The 27,542-nt window shown below is 42.2% G+C and overlaps 1 protein-coding gene across 2 annotated transcripts in view; it reads right to left on the reverse strand.

Moving 5' to 3' along the window:
• The window catches only part of LRIG3 (leucine rich repeats and immunoglobulin like domains 3), a 51,929-nt gene extending 24,626 nt beyond the window's left edge, over window positions 1-27,303 (reverse strand). Inside the window, exons 1-3 of one of the 2 annotated variants that reach the window (XR_003511165.1) lie at window positions 26,726-27,287; window positions 20,777-20,848; window positions 20,406-20,480 (exon numbers count right to left, since the gene is read on the reverse strand). Coding sequence is in view for 1 of the 2 variants with exons in the window: in XM_027542401.1 (XP_027398202.1) it covers window positions 20,406-20,480; window positions 20,777-20,848; window positions 26,726-26,961 (383 nt within the window). In the remaining variant the exon portion in view is untranslated. Of the gene's footprint in view, window positions 1-20,405; window positions 20,481-20,776; window positions 20,849-26,725 lie in introns of both variants that reach the window. The other variant, XM_027542401.1, reaches the window with a different exon arrangement.
• Window positions 27,304-27,542: the final 239 nt, after the last annotated feature.

Below are 27,542 nucleotides of genomic sequence, written 5' to 3' on the forward strand. Positions count from 1 at the left end.
CAGGCCATACATTTTAAATCTATTCCAATAACAAAGCACTAACAAAATTCTCAAAACAGTGTTGAAAAACTTCGATGTGTTACCTCTAAGGACTGTCAGGGAATTGTCTTTTTTAACCCAAGTCATCTAAAAATCTAATGCCATTTAAAAAATAATCCTACATAAGGCAACAGGCATGGGTGATTTATATCCTAATAGCTGAACTCTGTGAAAATAGTAAGGTTAAGCAAAAGGCGGGGGGATTAGCAGTCCCATGTATAAGTTACAATTATCAAGCTCCTGAGATTCCCATAAAGTCTTAACAGACTTTGTTTAGAGTTAAGTCAGCCACGACCTCTGATTCTGACCATTTCCCGCATCTGGATTCATCATCATGTAAACCCCTTGATCTAGCTGTGAGGTACAGGGTAAGGCAAGTGAGACAATTAGTCAGTTTCTACGTCCCGGAGATGGATTCAGTCCAACAGACAAGCCACAGGGCCACAGGGTCAGGGTGTGTGGGTTTAAAAAAAAACCACATTTCGGGGGACAAAAATGTTCTCTTAAATGCATTTAGCCCAAATGTTTGCATTACCAGGATGTCCCCTCCACCAAACAGCATAGTAAGCCTGAAGTACCCCCTCTCATCTCCTTCCCTCCCTGTCTGGTCTGTAGGCACTGCCTCCCATCAACCTCTGCAGCTGGTTTTGGTCCCCAGGTTGTTTGGGCCTAGCTAGCAGAGCTATGCTTCTATTTAACAACAAGAAGAAATAGCCATAGGTTCGCAATAAATGGAGCAAACTAGTAATTGGTGGGAGGGAGAGGGAGACCCACAGGTGTCTATCACGTTGCTCAAAGAAGGCTACAAGTTAGATAACAGGCCACACAATCTTTGGTTTGTGTATTCGTTTGTTTATAAGGTAATTATGAACAAGGTATTAAAACTGCCAATTACTTGAGTGACGAATAAAATTTTCCTTGCAGTTAAAGTGTGCTCGGGCCAAAGCCGGCAATTTCCTGAGCTGCACACCTCCTAAATTGCAGTGTGAAAGTGCTCAGTTATAAATGGAGCCTGTACAGTGCGTCTTTGTCAGCGCTATGTCCCAGTACAAAAATCCCTCACAACTGCCAGGATAATGGGCCCTGTATCACAAAATTTTAACTCTGTTCTAATGGAACTGAATTAAATCCAAATACCAGTTTCATATTAGCTCTCGGATTAACTGGCAAATAACCACCTGATATGTACCAGTTTAAAAAAACAAACAAACTTGTTCTCTACCAAACAAGAAGGGTTTTTAAAAAAGACAACTACATTAAAAAAAATGAGTTTAAAAAATCTTTTTAATCACTTAAAATCCTCAAAATAAATGTATTTCATAACAGAGTGGGGTCACAAATAACCACTTGTAGGAGACAAAGATTCAATTCAACTCTAAGTTTCAATTTTTCTCCAAATATGGATAAATGCCAAAATTAATGAACACATTAAAAGCACTGCAGCTAAATAATATTTTTGGCAGAAGATGTGCAATCTTTTAACAAATAACAAAACTGTGTATCTTTTTCCATTACTTAAGTTAATGAGGAAATGCCATCCTTCCATTGAACAAAAACCTGTACTCTTAGCAATGGAAGGCATCTCAGCCTTGTGCAAATCCATCTTAAGGTCCACGAATATTTTGGTTATTTATGCTTGTTGATAGTACAAGGCGTTCCTTGGTCACATCACTGCTGAGGTCAAGTATAATCAGTCCCTTGTGGACAAATACAGACTTGGGGGCTGGGTCAGTTGGAATGCAGATGGTGGCCTTAGGCTGCTCAGAGGCCATGGGAAAAACAGGAGGCCCAGGTATTTCAGCCTTGGCTTCTCAGGTCCAACAATGATGGTCTCACTCTGTCGCTAACTTCATTTTTCAGCCTACTTTGCCAAATACCTTTAAGCAGAACCAAACCCAACTTACCACTTTTATATGGTGGTATTTGCTCTGAGTGTGCTGATGGCCTGGCAGAGAACAAGAGGGATGTCATCCCTGACCTCACAGCACTGCAATTCTAGTTGGGGGAACAGGCAGGCAAGAGGAAGCAGCCACCACAGGGACACGTGAAGACGAAAGGGCAGACTCCTAAAAAGCGGCGGGAGGGGTGTGGGCACCAGCAAACTTCCCCTGGCAAAGGGGAGGCCAGTACTCTTGCCTGGAAAATCCCATGGATGGAGGAGCCTGGTAGGCTGCAGTCCATGGGGTCCCAGAAAGCGACTTCACTTTCACTTTTCACTTTCATGCATTGGAGAAGGAAATGGCAACCCACTGCAGTATTCTTGCCTGAGAATCTCAGGGACAGAGGAGCCTGGTGGGCTGCCGTCTATGGGGTTGCACAGAGTCGGACACGACTGAAGCGACTTAGCAGCAGCAGCAGTGCTCTGAGCAGAAGCAAGGGACCTAGAGACTGTCAACAGAGTGAAATAAGTCAGAAGGAGAAAAATAAATATCGTCTATTAATGCATGTGGGCGGAATCTAGCAAAATGGTATAGATGATTTTATTTGCAAAACAAAAACAGAGTCACAGACACAGAGAACAAACATGGATACCAAAGGGGAAGGGGAGGTGGAACAAATTGGGAGACTGGGTTGACATATTTACAGTACTATGTATAAAACAGATGACTCATGATAATCTACTGTATAGCACAGGGAACCCTACTCAATGCTCTGTGGTGACCTAAATGGGAAGGAAATCCAAAGGGGAGGGACTATACGTATACGTACAGCTGATTCACTTTGCTGTACAGTAGAAACCAACTCAACACTGCATACTCCAATAAAAATTAATTTAAAATAAAATATAAACAAAAGGGAGTATTAAAAAAAGGAAGTGAGAGCAAGGCAAAGCGTTTTCCCCTTCAAGAAATGGAAGAAAGCCTTGATGGTGGGAGGTCCTGAGTGGAGACGGGAGAAACAGGAAGCACAAGAGTGAGGAGCTGGGAGGAGACGAGAGTAGGTCAAGTGGGACCCTGTAAACCACGTTAGTCATTTGGCCTTTATCTCAAGATCACTCATGCAGAGGGGCGAGGACAGAGGACTTCACATGGTGGCTGACAACAGCTGACGGACATGTTGGAGAGGCTACTCTGGCAGCAGTGGGGAGAAAGATGGGCTTGGGGACAGGCAGGAGGAGGTGCAGAGGAGGGATGGGGGGAACAGTGTGGTCTGCCTGGACACCCATTTTGTGAGGGATAGCCCCATTCTTCCTCTGGTTTGCAGGGCTCAGGCTGTGCTTTCTCCTCCACTGATATATGGGCTCAGGTTTCAAGTTCTGCAGCCTCTGGACACTGGGACCCAGTTCCCCTCCACGTGACTCACTGCCCCGTGTGTTGTCTTGTGTATACGAGAGTCCTCAAGGGGTCCCCTTCGAAAGCAGACTAGGGCCCCCTCTTGCTCAGATGTAAGATGCCACTGACCAGAATAGCCCAGTTATGGCATTTCCATGTCTGCAATCCCTAGGAACATGGCAAAATGTGTAATTCTCATGTGTGAGAAATGTGTCTGTTTGTTCTCATACTCTGAACCCTGCAAAGAATGTAAAGGTGTGAAAACTGTTAGTCACTCAGTTGTGTCTGATTCTTTTCAGACTCCATGGATTGTAGCCCACCAGGCTCCTCTGTCCATGGGATTTTCCAGGCAAGAATACTGGAGGGGGTTACCATTTCCTTCTCCAGGGGATCTTCCCAACCCAGGGATTGAACCTGTGTCTCCCATGTTGGCAGGCAGATTCTTTAGCACTGAGCCACCTGGGAAGCCCTCATGCAGTCTTAAGTGGACATAAACTGCGTTAGTTTTTTTCCAAAGTTGGAGAGCAGAGTCCCAGAGTGGAAGACTCTTCGTGAGGAACCAGAATATCAAGTTTTATCACACTGGAATGCCTGAAACCAATTAATCCTGAAACCAACTAAACTGTAGCTTCTTGGTGAATAAGAGATATCTGTCAATGGTCTCAACTGTCTCCTGCCTGTTAGACAACATAAAGGCAGCTGAAGGTTCTGCAGTTTGTTGTGTAAAGTCATGCAAGTTTGGCTGTTTAGAGAAGGTATGCACATGTGGCATTTTCCTTTTAGAGAGGATATGTGCAGTGAAATTTAATCTGAAACCATTTTTTTTAAACATGCTGCAATGCCCTCTTTTCTTAGAATACATTACTTTGACCACATCCATGAAGTCTAGTTCAGTTATTGCAGCCAACAAATTCCTGAGTCCATGGTCATTCCATACAACCAGGGAACAAGCACATTAACTGTACGAACTGGGACAATCGGCCAGGCCCCAAGGAAATGCTGATTGCTATATATAACTTGTAAGTCACCAGTTTAACACCATTTATAAAGGTATTACAAGTTGTAAAAGAAAACATTACATTTGCAAATACATTAAAGGTCGTTTGTATTTCCAAAAATAACCTCTCTTTTCTCCCCATCCCCACCAAAAAAAAAAAAAGCTTCCTTGAAAACTACCTTGGCTGGAATAACTAACCCCGTTATATTAGGCTTCTTTTAGCAAAGAACCTCTCCCGTGCAGATAAAAATAAACTGTCTCTGCTCATCTTTTTTCTAAAAATATAATTAATAAGTTTCATTAAAAGAACACATGTTTAGACTGGTCCACTGGGTCCTTTAGCATCAAAGGATAAAGCCAATTGAGGAAGCTTCTGCAAGGAGACAGATTCCTGATGAAGCATTAGTGATCTGTAAGGAGCACAGAATCCATTCTTTCAGCTAAACGCCAGTTCAATAGAAAAATATAATTATCTTTGGGATCAAGAACACGATAAAGATGCCCACAAAGTTTTAATACAGAGATCCTCCAATAATGAGGGCCCGGGTGGCTCCAACAGTAAAGAATCTGCCTGCAATGCAGGAGATCCGGGTTCAGTCCCTGGGTTGGGAAGATCCCCTGGAAGAGGAAATGGCAACCCCACTCCAGTATTCTTGCCTGGAGAATTCCATGGACAGAGGAGCCTGGCAGGCTATAGTTCATGGGGTCACAAGAGTTGGACAAGACTAAGCAACTAACACTTTCACTTTTACAAGATTGAAAAAAGAATATAGGTAAAAGAATATAGGTAGAAAATGCCCTTGTGCCACACACAAAACAATCCTTTTTTTGATCCCCCAAATATACATTCTATTCAGTCCTTTCATGTAAACAAAATTTAAGGACAGGTCCTAGAAGACACCAGGATCCTAAACAAGATACTTACTGAACAATTGTTTGAATTTGAAATAACTGAATTATATACGATAAAAATTAACTCTAATAAATTAAAATTTTTTTCCCTACCTCTCTTTTGAGGCAGGGTCTTCCACAGTCATTTTCACAGGTCAGACCACTGCTGTGACTAATCTGTGACTTTAAGTCTTCCCACAAGCTTGTGGTTTACTTGTGATAGAAGAAAATCTCTGATTCATCTTTGGTTCTCAAAACTCAAGAATTAAATAAATGGGTTCATGACCATGAAGTGACCAAATAAATCTTGATTAGTCTTAAAAACTCTAGATCAAGCTTTAGATTGGCCAGTAAGGATGTACCTAAACTGTGGTTCAAGATGCGTATGTACATCAGAAAGCAGTATCATCACTACAGCTTCCAGCCAGAAAAAGTGAACATACACTGGGATTCCACATGTCAGTCAACCTGCCAAAAGTAGGGTCTCTTTGAAGCAGCAGATCATAGCACAGTTCCCCAGCAAGGAGATTCTGATTCTGTTCCCACTTGTGTGTCTTGATCTACCATACGGAGTGAACTGATCTTCTCACTGTCAGTGGGAGGAAATGGAAGGAAAAGTCCTCTTCCAGCTCTAAGGAGTTGTGGACTGGGATGACAAATTCTGCAAATGACCAGATTCACTGCAGAGGCTTCACACAACCGTCCTATAAAACCGTAACCTCTTACAGAACCTGGTCTCACTTTGGCAGGGGACTTCTTTCCTGTCAGAGTCCCACTGCCTGGTTGCCCAGTCTTTCTTGGTTTATTCTTATTTTCCTGAAGTATATCCTTCACTAGCTTTCTAAAAAATCAAGTGCAGAGACATGTTCTTTTTTCATACTTGGTAATGTCTTTATTGACAGCTGGCTGTGGACAGAGCTGAGACGAGAAATCCTGTTCCTTAGGATTCTGAAGACTGTTTTACTCTGTCACAACACTCAAGGATGTTAAGTCTGGGGAGCAGAAGAAACACAGCTTCTCAACAGCAGTGTTCTTAAACTGCAGCAGGCATCAGAAGTGGGGCAGAGGCCTGCTGAGGTACTGATTGTTGAGCCCCACACTCAGTGTTTCTGTGTTAGTAGGTCTGAGGGTGACCTGAGAATCTGCATTTCTACCAAGTTCCCAGGTGACACTGATGCTGTGAGGTTCACACTGGGAGGACCACTGCTGATCCTTACAGGTGACCTGCTTTGCATTTTAATTTTCCTCCTCTCAGAGCTTCTCCTTAATCGTGATATTCTAAAATTGCACAGTAAGATTCCCTCAGTATATGTCATTTTAAAATTTTCATTTGCAGGCACTCAGTATGGTCTCTCAAGTTAGAAATGTATGTTCTTTAGCTCTGGGAAATTTTTTTGTCTCTTTGATAATTTCCTCTTTTCTATTTCCATAGATGTCTCTTTGTGAATTCTATAGATTTCCTAGTTCATCCTCTAAGTTTCTTATTTTTTCCTCTCCCGTTTTCCATCTTTTTGTCTTTTGGTTCTTCTTTTAGAGAGTTTTTCAACCTCCTTCCAACATTTCTATTATCTTTTTAAAGTGTCTGTTATACTTACTTTTTAAAAAATAATTTCCATTTCCTCCTCAGTTTCAGTCTGCTATTACATTTAAGAGTCCCGTTCTTCTTTTCTGAAATATTTATTATTATTTACCACACTTTTCTTGTTTAGTGGATATATATGTTCTCTCTTCTTTCTAGAGATACAGGTTGTTTCGAAGTTCCCATCTCCCTCCATTGTCCCTGGTTCCCTGTTCCCATGTATTTCAGACTCTGACTCGACTTATAGGAATTCTATCAATGATTACTATGTATAAAGTAGATAACTAATGAGAACCTACTACATACCTCAGGGAACTCTACTCAATGTTCTGTGATAACCTAAATGGGAAGGATATCCATAAAGGGAGGGGATATATACATATAGCTGATTCACTGTGCTGCGCAGTGGAAACTAACACCACATTGTAAAGCAACTATACTCCAATAAAAATTAATATTAAAAAAAAAAGCCAGTGGTCACTGGCTATCTGCTCATATTTAGTGAAAAGCAGCCCCCAAAAGCTGGCTGAGCAGGGTCTGTTTCACAATGGATCCATACACATCTGTCTGATGGCTCAAGCCATCCAGCCTCAAGGCTGGTGTAATAAGCCTGAAGGCTAGTCTCTAGGAAGGTGAACAGAAACGTAAGCTAAGAGGAGGACTGTCACCCTCATATTCAGACTGGACTTAACTTCCCTGATTGCAGAAGATGCTATCCTCAAGCCTCACCCCTAGCCTCAGCTGGGCCTGTGCCGCATATCCCCAAGAAGTTTTTTCAACTCTCTAGAAAGTAAACTTCCAGTTTTCTGCCTCCATTAAAGGAAGGGCGGTCACTTGGCTTTAAGTTCTGGAGGGGGAATCTGGAGGTCCATTTCACCAATCCCCCATTTTCAGTCCTATCCTGCACCCCTTTCTTGACCAGCTTTGAATTCTTGAAGCATTCACAGAAGCATTTTTGCAGCAAGAAAAGCGTTTATTTTGGGATCCACTCTCACTAAGCCATTTACAATTGGTGTTCTTGCTTGAAAAATTGTTGTGGCATCTTTTGTTTGGACTCTCTCTCCTCCTGTTTGTCTTTATTCCTGTCTGTGTGCTTCCTTTATTTTCATTTTAAGGGGGTTCTTGTTTACAGCAGAGTGAAGCAAAAGTGCTCAGTCCACCAGGCCTTATAGGATGTTTTCAATAGTCATCTGATCATTGAATAAAACCAGCTTTTCTCTTAGATATTCAAATTAGATATTCTAACAAAAATATTAGCCTATGTAAATTTTACCTTAAGATGATACTATGAACCAGAAAACATGGCATCATTATCCTGAACGTCAAATTAGTAAAGAGCTATCATACAGAGGATTCATCCTGTATGAACATATCAGGCTAAATGAAAGTCATTTTATTTTTTCTGATACGGTCCACAGACCAATGGACTAGGAAGGAACATCACAGAATGTTTTGGTTTAATAAAGTACTTAACTTGTCCTTGTGAACAAGAGAAAGTACACGTGGTGGTGATGATCCTACAGGCAAGCGAGTTCACACGCTGAGTCTTCAGTCACAGACTGGCACAGACCTTTGGGGAAGATGCTAAGTGGCTGCTGCTAAGTCTGCTGTCCGTGTTTGTATGAATACAGATAGAGATGTGAATAATCAAGTGCACACACAGCAGGACTGCAAGTGTCATGATCCCAAGCCCTTCAACAGACTAAAATGATAGTCTAGAAGCAACTAGTGAAATTAAGCTGGGGAAAGGCAGTGTTTCGAATTTTTAATCAAGCATTTATAAAGGCCTACTTGGAGGCAGTTCTTAGGAGAATGACAACAGACTTGGGGATCTTGGCTGACCACAACTCAGTATGCGTCAACAATACATCACAGTCCTTAGAAAGCTAATTTAATCTTACACTTCATTATCATCCCATATTCTGGTCAAGAGATATGGTCCACCATATTCTGCATTAGACCACACCTCAGGTATTTTGCTCCGAGCACTGGGTTTTAGTGTCATACGAGAGGATGAGTGTAAGGGGAAGACGTTCAGAGTCTAGATCTGCACTAGCCACTGTAATAGCCACGGGCCATGTGTGGCTCTTCACATAAAATTTAAAATTCCATTCCTCAGTCACACCAGCCACATTTCACACGTGCAGTCTCCATGTGTGCAGCAGGGACACATGCAGGCCACACCATGGTGGACCACACATGTTTCCATTATCACAGAAAGTGCTCCTGGACCGCACTGGTTTAGACCCCATGTCATCCAGAAAATGGGAATTAGAACTCGTGCTAGAAGAGAAAGCTTTAAGCAGCCCTGACAAGTTAAGACTTCTAAGTGCTTGAATGTAGAAAATAGACTGGAGTTGTTCTCCCCAGTGCACAGAACTAGGAGAAGAGGCAGAAGCTGTTGAGAGAAAGAGCCCAGCTTAACAAATAAAGATTCCCAACAATTAAAACTATTCCAAATGGAATGGCTCCTCATGCAGGAGTGGGCTTTTGTCCCTGAAAGTGCTGAAGAGGAGGCTGGATAATCTCTCTTCCAGAGATGTCTCCACAGGGAGAAATGTCTCTTCTAATTCAAAGTTACAAGGACTGCATGCAAACACTCAAGACTAACAAGACACGGGTTCTGACGGATTATATAATCTAGCAAAGCATTTCCCTCACCTTTTTACTGATGTTTACATATGGACGGTGATGAAGTGAAAGCAAGATAGATAGATAGGAGGAGAATAAAAGAAAAGAGGGACTTATATGGTGAACTGCCGAATGTCCTGATTCTGTAAACATGCATTTGTCTTTAAAGAGTACTGCCCTCCCTCCCAGGTCAGGACCTTGAGCAGGACATCACGGCCATCAGTGATGAACTACAAAAGCATCTTACTTTTTCTAAAAAAGTTATGCTCATTTTTATTCTAACTCTGTATGTTCATTTTGTTATAAAACCATTTAAAATTGCTTACCCACAGTAAACCTGACAGTCCAAGAATGTATACCAGGCTTATCCTGTGCTAGATGGTACTTGCCATGAATATTACCTTCATTTTACAATGCCTTCAATCTCACTCTAGAGACTACTCTATCAGCTAAAGGTTTCTGGAGAGGGAAGGAGAAGCAAGGCAGTTGCTTGGAAGTGCTAGAAAGGAGGTGCTAATATTTATAACTGCCCTTTTTTTCATGTCTTAAATTTAGTACTTAAGCAACTTGCAGAGAGAGAGAGAAAGGGAGGTGCTGGTTAGAGCCCTGTGTCATTGTTCTGGTCTCTCTAACAAACAATGAGAGCCTGAACCTCTTGACTATGGAAGACAGCACAGATTGTGAAAGAAGGAAGAGAAGGAGGAAAAGTAATGAGGCCAGGATACAGACACATGTTCAGTCTTGCCTCCCCAAACATGCAAAGCAACTGGTTGTAACTTTTTGTTTTGTCTGTCTTCATTCAGCAGAGAGAGATCTCTGGCAGGAGTTGCATTTGATACTTCAAAGCAGCCAACAAAAGGCTAATGTAAAATTGAGGAAAAGGATGAGAAAATGGTATAGATTCAGGATAAACACTGGTAATACAGGAGCTCTTGCAGCAAGCTATACTGGAAAATCAAGTTTGAGGGCTAGCAGGTCAATTTTATGGGCTCCTAAACTACCATTGAAGAAAGGTGCCCAATGGGCCACCAAGTCAAGTCTAAGAATGTTGTCACTTTGGAAATAAGTTCTGTTAATAAAAACAATTTTAAGTGTGTGCAGAGAGATAAGAACAAAAAGGTTAACTGACTAGTTTCTTTTGCAATTAACTATATGTTAATTTAGACTGGGAAACTGATTCAGTCATTCATTCAACAAACGTGGACTGTTTACCATATGCCAGGCGCTGAGCTCCACAGCAGAGTAACAACTGGGATGAAGAAAGACAAGATCTCAGCTTTATAAGGTTTCACTCTGATGGGGGAAATGGATATGAAAGAATCACAAATATACAACAGAAAAAAAAAAAGACACTGAATATATAACAAGGTAGATACTATAAACAGAGAAGACATAACAATGTGGAAGGTGGACTTAGCAAAAGCTGGGGGAGGGTGAATATTCCAGGTAAAGGGATTTGAGGCAGGAACAAGCTAGGACATTCCTAGAAGTGAGGAATGATTCTAGAGAAGGCTCAGTGGGAAAAGAAGACTCAGGTCACGCAGAGCATTGCTTATCTTGAGAAGGATTTTTGCTCATGACCTAAGAACAATGGGAAATTCCTAAAGGGTTTAAAGAGCCACAACATGATCACATATTTATGTTTCAAACACAACCACTGTAAATCGAAATTCAAAAACCTAGCAAACGTGTATTCTGGGGATCAGTTTATGACTAAAAGTGAGGATAAACGTAAGAGTATTACACATATGGCTCTGTGTACAGTAAGCTCTCTTGTGTGCAAAATATCATATAAACATTTTAAAACCTAATAAAAGATTACAACTTATCATATTAAGATGCTTATGTGTTTGTTTTGTAGGACTTGGGCTTAGGGAGCTCATTGCCATGAAACACAATAATGTCTGGTTTGTTTGTACTGGTGAAGGTGGTGGTCCTTGAATGCAATGTCCTTCACATATGAAGACACTAGTCCTTTTTATTCTCATATGGAGAGCATACATTTGGGGATGAATTTTCCAGTTAAGGTGCAAATTCCTTAGGCTTATCTACACCCACATGTGGGTAAAGATGGGATATAGTTTGTGTCCACTTTATTAGAAGCCTGATTCCCCAGAAATTTAAGTTCTAATTTTGGCTGAAGCTTCTCCGAAATTTCCCTTAATTTATATGATGACCTCGTTTCAAATACTAACTTATACAGATTTTGATTAAACAAACCAAAAAAAACCTGTTTTTACCTTTAAGCTTTTACCTCATGGTTATAAAATTACGTAGCTACACCATCACTTGAAATCATATACAAATGCTTGTCTTTCCCACATGCAGCTTTGTTTCTGAGCTGTGGGCTATTAAAATATCAATATACTTTAAGAGTTATAAACTGAATGTGATGAATTATTTAAATAAACTCTGTGCCAAGAAACCAGGCAATAGTCTCTTAAGTCTCCCAAACTGATTTTTCATTAATCTGATTTTGGGAATATAACAAAAAATGCACGCTCATGGACAGAATTCCCACTTGATACAGTTCTGGATTCCATACACAGATAACGTCATACTGCATTATTTGACTTCTAGTCATTAGTTCAACTCTACTCCTTTTAGCATACAGAAGTCAAGGCTCACATGATTCCCACTCCACGTCAATTTCCTTTTGTGGAAAACTAGAAGTGTGGCCCTAGCACACGGCAGGGCTCAGGGGACAGACAGCCCTAAAGGTGGATGGATAATAGGCATTTGGCAAATCATAACTGTTAATCATCAAAGCTTTGTTATTGAGTTGACTATGGCCCTTGACTCTGAATATGAACACTGCTTAATGACTACTTGAAAAACAGTAGAGAAGCAGAATCTGTGCTAAATTGAACTGCAATGATTTCATTCCCCTGCTTTAAAAAAAAGTCAACTACTCTCCAAACCTGTAAAACACTTGAGCTGATCCCTGTCAAAGTACCCAATCTCCTTTCAGGTCCAGACCTCACTCACCCTTTCACTCTACACATTGAAAGGACAGCCTTCCTCTGCTTCTATCATCCAGGGCATCTCCTCCTTGGAGATGTCTTTATTCTTTATTGTGTCTGCCCATTACATTTATTCAAAGCCCCTGGACAGCAGAAGCCAAGTTTTCCTTTGTTCTCCAGCATTAAGAACAGAGCTTCCTCAGAAGCTCAGAGGTAAAGAATTCACCTGCTAATGCAGGAGACACAGGTTTTATCCCTGGGTCAGGAAGATCCCCTAGAGAAGGAAATGGCAACCCCCTCCAGTATTCTTGCCTAGAAAATCCCATGGACAGAGGATCCTGGTAGGCTACAGCCCATGGGGTCACAAAGAGTCAGACACGACTGACCCGCTAAGCAACAATGCAGCACATCGGAGTGCTCTGAACCCATCTTACAGTTATGTAAACCTTCAGGCTGGGAATGTTGTTCATTTATTAATTGTAGTTGAGTGGTGGTCTTGGATTAGTCATTAAGTCATGTCCAACTCTTGTGACCCCATTAACTATAGCCTGCTAGGCTTCTCTGTCCATGGGATTTCCCAGGCAAGAATACTAGAGTAGTTGCCATTTCCTCCTCCAGGGGATCTTCCCAACCCAGGGATCAGACCTGGATCTACTGCATTGCAGGAAAATTCTTTACCAACTGAGCCACTAGGGAGGCCCTTATTTGAGTGCTCACTGATTGTTTTTAACCATTTGAAGAGAGCAAAAGTTTTCCTTGACCACTCATCCCAAATGCCAAGCTCTCTCTCCCTCCCTCATCTATTGCCTCCAGGATAATGTTTCTAAATTCTTCCTTCCTCCTGTGACTCTCCTGTTTTAGACTCCACGGCGCACGGGCCCCCTCCCTGCTCCCTAGTGCACTCTGACTGTATCAGCAGCAGCTGCGGCTCCTCACGCTGTCCTGAGTCCTTTCATGTACAACCTGACACTTGATCCTTCACCGGAACCACACGAGGTGGACTGGCAGACATCTACACTGCTCCTCCCGATAAAGCAGAGTTCATTAGCTCTGCTTCAGGTCAGGTGGGTCATTAGCGTGAGTCAAAGGAAACCTGGGGGCCCCATTCCTTGCTCAGATCTCTACTTCCGCACAAGGGCCCGAGATGTCTCGTCCACTGAGATGTTTAATCAGAACCTCCTATGTGGCAGAGAATGGACTGGGCTGCTGAGGGAGCAGACATGAGTCCTACCCTGGAGTGAGACGGGTGACAAACGCCAAGGGAGAACCACACAGACTGCACTGGTGGGAGTTTCACATCTGAAGAAAGAAAGGTCATCACCCTTCTCCCAAGTCTACAAGAACAACTGTTCATGCCACACGAATTGCTAAGACTCCCTATTAGCCCGGATTATTGTCTGTAGCATATAAATCTGACCGGACCACTGAGGGAAGGCGGGACTCTCATAACTTCTTGTATCCCAAAGCATCTCCCATGCAGGAGGACATGTGATGAGATAGTACCACATCTCAGGCAGCATCAGGTTCTGAAGCCTGGGGTGGGGGGGAATCATCTATCATTGATATATCCATGAATCCTTATCCTAGTGATCCAACCCAATCGAAAAACACCGTATGCTCGTGCATGAGTGTGCCAACTCCCTTTGGTCACATCCAACTCTTTGTGACCTTATGGACTGTAGCCTGTCAGGCTCCCTTGTCCATTTTATTTATTCAAGAATACTGGATTCTCCAGGCAAGAATACTGGAGTAGGTTGCCATGGCCTTCTCCAGGGGATCTTCCTGACCCAGATATTGAACCTGTGTCTCTTACATCTCCTGCATTGGCAGGCAGGTTCTAGCATCACCACCATGTGCTCAGTTGTATTCAACTCTTTGTGACCCCAAGCACTGTAGCCTACAAGGCTCCTCTGTCCATGGAATTTTCCAGGCAAGAATATTGGAATGGGTTGCCATTTCCTACTCCAGGGGATCATCCTAACCTAGGGACCAAACTCTCTTCTCCTGTGTCTCCTACACTGCAGGTGGATTCTTTACCACTGAGCCATTGGGGAAGCCCTTGAACCCTTGAAACACTAACAAACGTATTTTTATGCAGACATGTATCCTGTCTCTCTCAATAATTCTTGTAGGGCCAGTTTTCCCTGTGGTGTTTGGACAGATCCATTTTGTGTTTTATGGTTTTGTATTCTGAATTTTTAGTTCAGGACCTGATGAAATAGTTCATTCACATGCATTTCAGGCCCATTGGGCTAGAAAACACCTCTATTTCTGAAGACCAAAGTCAGCCTCCGTGGGCTGAGACAGACAAACTTTGAAAGACAAACAGAAAGGGAGATTTTATCTACTGCACACTTTCATTTCACATATACTCCATGACATGTGATCACCACATAAGATTGGTGAGTTGAATCCTTTGGCTACTTAAATTACTTCTCTTGTGTTTTTCTTTCCTTTAATCATTATTATTGTGGTTGTTATCATGTATTTTATTCATTGCCAAGCATGCATAACTGAACACCAGTAAGATACAGGTATGCTTTTTCTCCACTGTAAATTTTTAGCCTTTGCTATGGACTAAGTCTATAGCAGATTTGTTTGAATAATACTAAGTATAGGAGCTGTTCCACAAATACTCCTTAATTCAATTCACATATTAATTAAACACTGATTGTATGCCATAGGGGATTCCCAGGTGGCACTAGTGGTAAAGAACCTGCCTGCCTATGCAGAAAACATAAGAGAAGCAGATTCCATCCCTAGGTTGGGAAGATCCTCTGGAGGAAGGCATGGGAACCCACTCCAGTGTTCTTGCCTGAAGAATTCCCATGGACAGGAGCCTGGCAGGCTCCAATCCATAGGGTCGCAAAGAGTAGGACACGACTGAAGTGACTGAGCACGCATGCGTGCATGTATGTATGTATGTATGCCATGAAGTGAAGTTGCTCAGTCGTGTCTGACTCTTTGCAACCCCGTGGACTTCTCCGTCCATGGGATTCTCCAGGCAAGAAAACTGGAGTGGGTTACTATTTCCTTCTTCAGGGGATCTTCCCAACCCAGGGATCGAACCCAGGTCTCCCACATTAGAGGCAGACGCTTTAACCTCTGAGCCATAAAACCTGCATTAAGTGCTAGGGAAAATGAGTCAAACCCAGAGGTGTCATGATAGAGGAGGAAAATAAGACAAAATCATTTTATGGCTACATCACAGGTGAATATACAAGGCAAGAAGGGACTGGAACAGGACAGGGGAGGCTTAAGGACAGGACCCCTTCCTTCCCCCACATACCACTCAGGACACTTTTCATGGCTCCCTCCCTCACCTGCAGGCTCTGAATCAAGTGTTACCTTCCCAGTGAGCTGCTCCCTTCAATCACATTTAAAACTGTAAATCCTCCTCCTCATCTACCACACACACTCCTTTACATCCTCTCTCCCTGGCACTTAGCATCTTCTGATCACATCTTCCACTTATTTTATTTCCTTCCTTTTTCCCTGAGAAGGTCAGCCCCAAGATGGCACAACTTCTGATTTGTTCAGTATTGAACCTCCATCTTCGAACAGTACCAAGCACAGAGCAGGTCTTGGAAATCTTCAAGAATCAGCCTTCCCGACCACCCTAAAGGGCAGCTGACTCTCTATCCCTCTGCCCTTTCTTTTTCTTCACAGCCATTATCGAAGAACTGAAGTTATCTTTTAAAGTTTGTTTACTAATTTTCTCTCATCCCTCCACTTGGATGGAAGCTTCATGATAAGAGGAAGTTTTTCTGCTTTGTTCACTTGTGTCCCAGGCACACTAAACAGAAGCTGGCACCATTTGTTTCTTCCATAAATTCTGGCTGAATTAATGGTGGCTCGTTTCCACCGAGCACTCAGTCTATGGCAGTCAGGTTTCACTGTATTCTCTCCCCCAGTCTTCACAACAATCCAACGAGGTGGGCACTATTATTTCCCTCATTTTACAGAGTAGGAAGTACGGACTGTACCCTGCCCGAGGTTGCAAACTGGCAAAGAGAAGAGCTGGCAATTAACTGCAAGCCATTCAACTTGAGTTTTGCTTCTAATCACTGTTCTGCTGAACTGATGGCAGCTGCACTGCAGGAGAACGGCGCCACCATCGCTCCAGGGCAGCTGTAGTGGCTTCTTCATCATCTGGCTCCTTTAAGCCCCTCTCCTGGCCATTGCCATTCTCCACACTAGAGTCTGAGTGATATTTTCCAATGGCAAAACTGATCATCTCACTCTTCTTTAAATCTCTTCAATGGCAGTCCATCATCCATAGATCACACATGTTGAGGTCCCACTGGCAAAGTGATCAATATTTATGATAACCTCCCTAGAAGGATGATACTGTCATCTCTGGAAAAATGACAGGTTATGAAGAAAAGGATGGACTTCAGAGAAATGATCCACTTTTGAGATGATAATGAGAAAAGGCTTGTTTGGTCATGATAAGCTGACTCTATCAGTAATTTAGAAAGATCTATGTAATAGCAGAGTCTCAGCAAGGTAGATGTCTTAAAATGGATCTACTTGGGCCCCACCAAAAAGCATTAATCTAGGTACATCTTTGACATTCCTTGACTTAAATCTTTTCAGGTCTTAAGATACCAGGCAAAGCATCTGCATTTTGGACAGTATCATATAAACCATCAGTCAAGATAAGACCCAACTAGCTCTACTGAATGACCAATAAGGCCTCTTTGGTTCAACAGTAATGCTACATAACTTACAGATTCAAATCTGCCCTAACTCAGGCCACAGGTTTCAAAAATGTCCAATGTGCAACTTCCCTGGCAGCCCAGTGGTTAAGACTGCCGCAACGTCCAGTGCAAGGGGCATGGGTTTGATCTCTGATAGGCGAACTAGTAAGATCTCACATGTCTGCACCCCTCCAAAATAGAAAAACAAAAATGTCCAGTGCTTGGGCAGCTTATGCCACATGACAAGAAGCCAGAAGAACGATTACATCTGATAAAATCACCTTGCTTATGCCAGGTCAACAGTTTTAGTACAGAATATGCTCATTCCAAAAATTATTCCATTTCTTCCCTTAAAATATACCATCCTGCCATGTGTGGCTAGGAAATGAGGAAAAGTAAACACAAAACACAAACCACATTTTGCTCCTAGCATGTCAGACTTTTGAACTAGTGCTTTGTGGGATTCAGAGGAAAGCAAGCCTATTCAGGCTTCTCACATCCTGAAAGTTCCCTAATATGGTCAGAGATGAGTTTTGCTAGAGGGGAAGCTCAATGCTCATCCACCCATCATCCCAAGATGCTGGCATTCTAGCAGGCTTCCTTGACATTATCAGAACTGGTCCCCAACTGAAATAATCTCTGGCCAAGAGGTGACAGTTGACCCAATATTAGCTGCTGGCTCTTGCGGCTGAGAGAAGAGGAGGGTCTTACCAGGCACAGTCTTCCCTGAGTCCAACCTCTCCAGCCAGGAGGAGCCCCCATCACACAGAGCAGCAAGTGTATGGGCACTGACATTAAACCTCAGGCTCAGGGTCCCCTGGTGGTACAGCGGTTAAGAATCTGCCTGCCAATGCAGGAGACATGGGTTCAATTCCTGGTCAGCGAAGATCCCATGTGCCACAGGGCGACTAAAGCCACGTGCCACAACTACTGAAGTCTGAACACTCTAGAGCTCGAAGCCACCACAAGAAGAAGCCTGAGCACCACAACTAGGAGAAGCCTGAGCACCACAACTAGAGCGTCATCCCTGCTCACTGCAATTAGACAAAGCCCATGTGCAGCAACGAGACCGAGTGAAGCCAAAAAATAAATAAATGAAAATTTTTAAAAATCTTATGCTCAAGACTACAAATGAGTTTGTTTTTTTTTTTTAACACATCTTCAAATTATTTAACTTGCACAAATTACCCAGAAAAATGTTTTTCCTCACAAAATGTTTTTTAAAAATCTCAATAGAAGTCAGTCTGGGGACCTACCGAAAAAATATGGGATTTAATGGTGGTGCCATAGCAAATTTCTAATCTGCGCCACGTTATATAGTTTAACAATTTTTTTTTTTTTTGAAATTTCAGAAACCTATTTAAGTACTGCCTTTCAGCTCTGGTTATTTTTCAAGTGCATCTATATAAACTAAAACAGTCTACCCTACACCAGACAGAAATTAACAGTGCTTTAGAAACAATGACCGTGTATTACAAAATCCAAAAAAAAAAGCCTAGAGAAGAAAACAAAACATTTATAGAGAACAGCCAAGAAAGTAAATTTTTCAAGACACTTCATAGGTATAAAAACAATTTTTACTATGCACATTGAATTAGCAGGCCAATGAGGTAAATTACTCTTTACAGAGTCTATGTAATCTAGGTAGTAAACAGGATCTACCATTTTATTAGAGGAACAAAGCAATCCCTGGTTAGATGCACTACAACAAATTAAGGGAAAAGAAAGTGAGATTATTCAAATTCAGGAAAGATTACTCAGCATTCACTAAGGTGAAAGGCAAACAAAAACATGAAGAGCGCAAATATTGAAGGTTTCTAATTTTCCAGATGTCATTTCAATTTTCTAATTACAAAATTATAGCTTTAAAATGTAAAACCACCAGGTTACTTACTTCTGATAGAACTTTCTAATTTCCTTACAAGTTCTTTCGCTTTCAACTCTATACCATGTGCAAAAGAATACTGTTTTCTCCTCAACCCACCCAGATTCTAAAACCCCACTGCAGACCCTCTCAACCATGAAGCATGCAACGACCCTCAAGACCCTTTCAACATGCTGACAGGATCTGCCAATACACAGGGCAAGGACAGCGGGGCGAGGAAGTGTCATTCCCTGGGATTTAAATAGGCTCCCTTGGTCAAATGAGAACAGCGAGATATTAAAGATACCAAAAGCAGTGCTCCATTCAGACTCCAACATTTTAAACAACTGGGAAAGACAAAACAGGTATGAACACTAGCATAAAAATCTTTCTTTAAATTCGGTGTTTATTTGTCAAATACCAACTTTTTCTTTTATTCCTTTCTGTTTCTGATCTTTGGAAAAACCACATCAGTATCAAATGTCACTCAGTTCTTATTCAAACAGAGGAAAGCAGACACAGCGGCTGCACCCGTGACTTAGCTGACCTGGGCTCTCAGTAAAAACAAACCTCTATAAATCACCAGATGTAAGCAATTGGGTAGTGATCACTTTAATTAATTGAACAGCTTTCCTGAAATTTACTGTATAATTTCAACCCTCCCAACACCTTTCCCAGATGCAACTAACAATGGTGGTTTTTTTCCCTTAAGTTGTTTAAAGGAGGAAAACATTTTTAACTTCGGGGGCTTAAATGTATTTTTAAATTAATCAAGATGGATGTGGTAAACTACTTCATTTTAGAAATCAAACCATGCTCCTTCAAAATGACTTTAAAGGCTGAAAGTCAAAATTATTCTAAAACATCTCCAATGTGTAAATATAAACATATCATCTGACCTAATAATACAGAAAAATGTAACACAATTTTAATCTTATTTGAAAATTCAGATATGTAAAAGGACATGCAATGATATTTCTAACTTCAATCATCTATTGAATTTTAACCATATTAAGTGAATAGTTTGATGTTTCTCAACTAGATTTCCACTGCAGGTGCCACACTTAAAAGAGGATAGCCCAATGCTTTCTTTTCAACTCCATTTCTCCTCCCCAAATAGCTTATTCTCCATGGAACTATGTAACACTGGATCCATAGATCCCATGCCAACCATTGAGTGATACCAGAATTTAAGTCCTAGTCTACCATAATCAAATCTTCTCTGTCGTGTGAAGGTGGCTTCTCTGAATCTTGGAGGTCACAGGAGCAAAGGATGGCAATGTATAAAGCATCCTTGCTACAATGATACTCAAAATTTAGGAGAGAAGAAGAGAGAGGCTAGGAAGCAAGTTAACCAGTTTAAAGGAAGCATATTGTACTTGTAAGATCTGTAGTCTAGCCCATATGAAACTGCTCCCCATGGTCCATGCAAACATACATGTGAAATCCTTCTAACATCCACTTACAAGGAGAGAAGTGTAATATTTGCTGTAACTGGTCCTAAATTTGGAATGGTCTCCAATTCATTGTTGTTCAGTTTCCTATAAATGCCAAAGAGAGAGAGAGAGAGAGAAAAGCTGATTAATTTACAATCTGTATTCCGTAAAGGTGAAAACGTTATAAATTCATTTCAAGATCCCTCTCCCAAGTTAAAGGTTTTAAATATTAGGTTGGCCAAAAAGTTCACTCCAGTTTTTCCATAAGATGGTATGGAAAAACCTGAATGAACTTTTTGGTCAACCCAACAATTATTGTAACCCAAATGCTCTTTACAATCAAATACTGTGATGGATAATATATTTGATTCAAATCTCAAACAGGAAAGAGCTGAACTCACACTTCTCGAAGGCTGTGAAGGTGGCTCAAGGAACTTGCCTTGATGAAAGACAATCTGTTGTGACTTAAGTCCCTGTGGGAAAACAAAAAACAAAAACAAAAATAAAATTGTAAGTAGTTTCCAAAAATCACTAACAGTGCTTAATGATGTGCAAGACAGAGTGGATTTACGAACTCTCTCTCAACACCAGCTACAACATGAGAAATAATTGGTCCGTCCTGTCCATAAACTAGAGGGCAAAATCCAAAATACAAACTCTTGAGGACAAAATTAGTTTAGGAGGCTGGCAGATTCAAATGCTCCAAGCCCGCAAATGTTTTAGGAGATGGTTTTTGGCCCAGGGTGAACAGATCTTTGTGAACTGGTTGTTTTGCCTCACCCTCCCCACCCCCTGCCATCTCCTCACTTCCAACTTGATATGATGAAGTCATAGCTTATGAAAAGTGGCTAATTAGGCAGGTTGCTGAAACTCAAATGTCTAAAGAAACCTTTTTATTATGGTAAAACTAAGTATCAAAGTCCTTATTACTGTCAAAGAAAGTAGAAATTGCTTTTCATACATATTTGTTTCCCTGGATTAAGGCACCAAATTATTTAAAGTACTGGGGGGGGTGTGTGTGTGTGTGTTGAGAGGGCAGGAAACAACCCAACTTCTGTGTGTGCGCGTGTGTGTGCGTGTGTACTGCAAGGATAGGAAACAACCCAACCTTTGCTTTCCTGATTTCCCCAAATCTCAATATCTTAATATAGTGTGTAATTTAAAGCACATCAACCACCTAACACAGTTAAGCAGACTGTTCAGAACCCGTGATCAGGTGTCTTTTCAATCGTTAAAATAAAACTGCTTCTAACTCAGAGATTCCTTATAACTTAGTAACATTTCTACAGGACATCAGTATTTAAAAGAAAGCAAAACCAAACTCCTACATGTTCAGTGTTCTAGGACAGGCCATCAGCTCAGCACTCAAGAGTCAAAATGTGAAACAAAATCTGGCAAAATACTTGGTTATACTGACTATGTGCCTTCAAACTGGTCTAAAGAAAATGACATGGCTGAACATCTACTGAAGACCAGCCTGACAGACAGGACGGGCGAAAGCTCTCCCACTGAAAAATGTGTACCCAATCCTACCAGATTAATTTCTTCAGTGTTTAAAAGTGAAGATTTTAAAATAACCCAAGTTAGAGATAACCAAGCTTGACTGGAGAAGAACAGGAACCATGTGCTATATGCCACTCCCCCTGCCTGCCCCCTGCCAAAAAAAAAAAAAAAAATGCAGAGAAATCACATTCAGAGAAGCCCAGTGTTACTCTGTGTACATCCATTAAGTAACAATTAGAAATCAGAGATCCTTTTTCAGTCTTTGCATTTTTGGTTTTGAGAATAAACCTGGATCTATTTCACCTAAAAGGAAAAAAAAAGTAAAATTTTTTTTTTTTGCAAAGGTTTTATTTGAAACATGTTTGCCCAAAGACCTACCAGACAGCAACAGACATGAGTAGATTTGTTCTGGTAGAGTTATAACATGAAGGGAAAAAAAACAAAAACCTGGCACAGTCTTTAAACTATAAAAGTCCAGCAATTACAACCACTGCCGTGCATGCTCCCCACGCTGGAGCCAGACACTTTCCCTCACGGCCCAGCTCGAGTCCATCTGGAGTTCATCAAGGAAACCGTGAGTCCAACGACTCACGTTCAGATTCAGACAAAAACCTGTGTGCTTTTAGCACCACAGACAGTCACAGATTTCCCACGGGCTTTAAAAAAACAACCAAGGAAAAGAGGCCTTCACCTGGGAGGTAGCCTGAATCAACAGAAAGCCTCATTTGGACTCACTTAACTAAAGAACGTTGCACTCAGCCTACTGGGCTGCATCCCTATTGTTCAGAGGAAAGAGGGCACCCATCTGGCATTTCCAGCTCACACAGGTGATTTCCTTTCTAATGAGAAAAAACCAAAAATTCCACTCTTTCATTTTTCTCAGGGCCACGCTGTGAGAAAAATAAAAGTTAAAAAAGACGGAGTGCTTCAACTTTTTTCCTCCTCCCTACCAGCAGTGGAATGAAATCTCCAACAAAAGACCTTTAAAAAGAGAAACTGCCTTCAGAGAACAGGGCACATGCTGGGGACCCTTCATTTCTGATCCATAAGCAGGAGTAGGCAGCCTGAAATAGTTCAGTTACTGCAACACACTTCCATTCCTGAGTTTTGCGTACTATTAAAACCACAGTATATGTGGGAGAGAAAAAGAAACACCCCTGAAGTGACTCTTATTGCTAAATACTTGAAGTCTTGAAACTTTTAATGCACTTAAATTTAGGTTTCATACAGTTTATGTTTCAGAAATGATCCAAGGATGTCACATTTTGTAAATCTTCCCTTGTATTGTTTTTTATGGCTAGATCACTAAAAATACCACTAAAAACAGATTCAACTTATACAATGTCAATGTTTTCTGAAACCCCACTACAGTCAGTAAGGCAGGCAGATTCTTTGTTTTTAGAGTTCCAGTAATGAACATCCTCCCTAAGAAACCTTTTCTAAAAAAACTTTTTGTAATGAGGTTAATAAATGGGAAAGGTGGTGAGGCAGAGAGGTGTTAACTATTTACCCAAAACTCAGCTGGCCAAACACCTGAAAACCAAACTCTACACAGGAGAGAGAAGTCTCTCTTCTTGCATATTAGCAAGCGGGTAAATATATATGAAAATAATTCATTTACAACATTTGGTCCCAGCTCTCATTTTCTTCCTTTTAGCATTTGGAAATCTGACTTCCAAGTCAAATTTTAAAATGCAAATCCCCGGCACAGCTTCTTAATCAATCCCACTGGGGCCTGTAGAGCTGCTAATTCAGCAGAAATCTGGAAAGCTGAAAAACAAAAAGCCAGGCTGTAGCTGTTTTAAGACACTGATCCAAAGTGACTCATAAATCAGCCTGCTATGTTCAAGTTTTCGTCTGGAAAATACAGAAAAACAGCTGTGAAAACCAGAAGGACTATTACCCCCCAACCCCAGCCCCAGTTCTAGTACGGACCAGAGGATTTATAACAGGCAGACACTAAAGAAGTCACACCAGCAGAAAGTACCTTCCAGACTTTTTTTTTTTTTTGGCCTGAGCTCAGCTAACCCAAACCTTTCTATTGTGATAAGACAAATAATTCTGAAATTCCAGTGAGGTTTTAAAACTACTTGAAGCTCTTATTGACAACTGGGCAACTTTCCCCCCCTTTGGCTAAGTAAACATATTCTAACTAGCCTTCCTCTTTGGGTTCAGAACTCCTTGCAAGCACACAGTCTAGATGTAAACTCAAGTCTGCCTTTAAAGACAGTTGTAAGGATCGCTTCAAATAGTGACCGTTTTAAGAGCCACTTTCATTAAAGTATTAGAAGTTCCTTTTTTTTTTAAAGACAACTGTGATATTATTATTTTACAGCTCAAACAATTCAACTTTTCACCCGTGGGATTTTTATGGCCCTAAATCACAACTGAATAAAGTGGAAAAAATACATCCACACATGTGTATTAAAGAGAATCAATTTTTAACTTGCCAATTCAACAAATGAAACAAAAGGTATGCACCAAACTTTTTCTGAAGAATGCTCTCATGAACTATTCCTAAGGCAAACTTTGACTTTCTTAATTACCTGAGGAAAAGAAAGTTAAGATATGGGGAAGAACAACATGCATTTTGCTACGTATTTCTAAACTCGGGGCCAGTCTACCGAAAAGCTTTTCTAATTAATTAAAATTTAAGCAGCAGCTATCTTATGCCTCCTGTTCCAAACACCAAATAACAGAGAAGTTAAAGCTCAATTCTATGCATTTTGCTGCTCATTTCAAAGGTGGAGAGAGGAGACCTCTAGAGCTTTAGGCACAAACAAAAGAAACATTTACAATAAAGAAACCTGGACCACATGGTTTGGTGACAACTACAAAGTTGGTTAAAAGTCACACATGTACAAGAACGACAGAGCTGTCCAGTGAGTGATCACGGTGGGGCTTCTGACAACAGACCTAGCGCTTATTTGCACAAGTGGAACTTATTTTCACATACATTTAAGGAATGTGGACTTGTATTGAGACAATTTACTGCTGGCGGAAATGTAATTAAAGATTGTGCTAACCAAATAAACTGTAATTTGTTTTTAGTGTGCCACCAAATTATCTGGAAAACAAAATCCTAATTAGGTCAACTCCTTTTAAGACAATGTTTAAACAGGTATCAAACCCCTTTTGGTTTAACTCAACTTCTAATCAAGAGCACTACAGTTTTGTTTTTTTTTTTTTTGAAGACGTCCAGTTTTTTAAAAAGACATTCACACAAAAATATATTGCACACCGGCATGATCCAACAGGCCACTTAACTCGGAGAAACTACTGAAAGTTAGAGCACGTGAATGATCTGAGCCATTCTAAACACACCCCAGGAAGCACTATGTTCATTCTTTCTCAACCCTCTATTATTTATAAGTGTTCACCTCCAGTCATTCAAATGTTCAGTTCCACATGTTGTCAATAGAGCCATTCACAGCGCATGAATAAGGCAGCATGACCTCCACAAGAGGCAATTGAACAGAATTAGCCACAACTAATTGAAAGTCTCCCTGTTTTAGGTTAAAGTCCTTATCTCCTTCTTCAATTGTAATAAAAACTACTAAACAAGACATCCCATGATAAGAGATTACATATCAATCTAAAACTCTTTAACTTTTTTAAAAATTAAGGCACATCAACACAAAGCATACACTTTCCCACAGTTGACAATTCTATATTCCACAAAAAAAGACTTTGGTGAGCATAGAGATTTAAAAACACAGTTTTTTAAACAACCTGTCCAAACTTTCTACCACTACTATTTGGAATGTTAGGATAGTTGACTATAAGTTTCAAGAGTTTCAAATCTCCACTACTACTCTGTTAGGCCCAAATCTGAGTATTAACGATGGACTGCACTTTTGCTTTTTTTCAACAGGATAGCTACTTAAAAGGAAAGAAAGAAATACAAGTTGTGACTGTTAACATTTTGCACCAGCCCTCCAATTTTAACAAAACGAGGGCTCGGAGAGAACAAGACGACGACATTTGGAAAAAATTAGCCTTTCCAACTAAACGACATTTTCTTCCTTGTTCTTTCACGCAGTTGGCAGTGATTTCAAGTTTTTCAGACTTCATACCTAGCATCCAAAAACTTGCATAACAGCACCCAGCGCTCTCTCCTAAACCGCCTGGTCGCGCTGAGAAGCCACAGAAATCACGCCTTCGGTTCTGAAAAAACTCTAGTTCCTTCCCTTCCATATCTACTGCTCACTCTTGCCAACTTCTCACCGGAATGGGGATGTGCTACAGTTTGGTCGAAGAGGGGAATTTATGGAATTTACTAATGCGAAATTAAGCGAGGGTAAACAACAACAAAATGATGTCTACCATTGCTTGGTTAAGGGACCTAATTGTTGAAAGGGCTTCCCAAACGAAAGAGCGCGCTCGATTACTATAGTGTTGGGAACGCAAAAGGTGACTTGAACCTGTTAGAAACTATAGTTGCGCCGCGGGATCATACTAGTAAAGTGAAAACAGAGAACTCAGGGTGGCCGAAGGGTGTCAGCTCTCCCGCCCCGGACTGGCAAGGCGCGCATCTGAGCCCCCTAGGCGAGCTCCGCACAGGACGCGGATTCTGCCCCCGGGAGTTGTCAGTGGCTCCATCCCGTCGCCCAAGTGCGGCCGGGTGGGGCAGGCCAGGGCCCACCTGCGCGGTCCGCCAAGCGCCAGGGGATGGAGAGAGACTGAGGCCCGGTCAGCTCCTTTTTCATCCCCAAGGGGCGCCGCTCGAGGCCTGGGCCAAGAGGAGGTGCCCCGGAAAAAGCTGCTGCGCGCCTAGCATCCTGGCCCCTAGCCTGCAGTCCCGAAACTCAAGCGGTTCCCCCTCCGCCCGTTGGAAGAACACTTACAGCCGAGCGATCCAGGACGGAAGCGGCTCGGGAAGGTGCGCCAGTCGCTGGCGACTGCAGTCCAGGAGGTCCCCGAAGCAGCGGCACGGAGTCGGACACTGGTGCTCAGCGCCGACCCCAGAAGGCGGCCCCAGCGCCTCGAGGCCGCCGCCCTCGGCCGGGCCCGCGTGCCCCAGCACCTCGCACAGCAGCAGCCCCAGCGCCGCCGCGAGCGCGCGGACCCTTGGCGCGCCCATCGTGGTCCCGCAGCTTCTAGCTCGGCCCGGGTCTCCGCAGGCGGCAGACACTCTGGGCCCGGCACCAACTTCCAGCCGGTAGTGGATGCCGGCGCTCGGGGCCGCCGGCGCGCGCCCCCCGTCGCGCTCGCAGGTAAGCCCCTTTTTTCTTAGTCCAGGCAGCAGAGCTCTTTCGTGCTCCCGGGCAGCCACAAGGAAAACGAAAACAACGGCCAGCTGTGGCAGAGTTGCAGTGGGAGCAGCGTCCGCGCACCGAGGCCCTTCTTGCCGGCAAAAGAAACTTTTTCGCCTTCTCCTTGCAGCTGAGCGCCAAGTCCCCGTGCGCCGGAGCCGAGGGGCGGTGCTGCCCAGACCCGCGCGCTCCCATTGGCCAGCCCGGCCTGTAGCCCTCGCGGCCACGTGACAATAACAAGGTTCCCGCCCCCGGCCGGAGCGCGGGAGAAAGGGGAGCTGAGATTGTAGGAAATTCGGAGTTATATTTTCCAGCTTCTCGGGCCCCAAGTCTCCACTACGTCCTGGGAAACATATATCAAATGGAGTTGAAGAGAAAAAAGGAGTGAGCAAACAAATGAGCACATTTT

The sequence above is a fragment of the Bos indicus x Bos taurus genome, chromosome 5, assembly GCF_003369695.1.
Source record: "Bos indicus x Bos taurus breed Angus x Brahman F1 hybrid chromosome 5, Bos_hybrid_MaternalHap_v2.0, whole genome shotgun sequence".
NCBI classification, from domain to species: domain Eukaryota; kingdom Metazoa; phylum Chordata; class Mammalia; order Artiodactyla; family Bovidae; genus Bos; species Bos indicus x Bos taurus.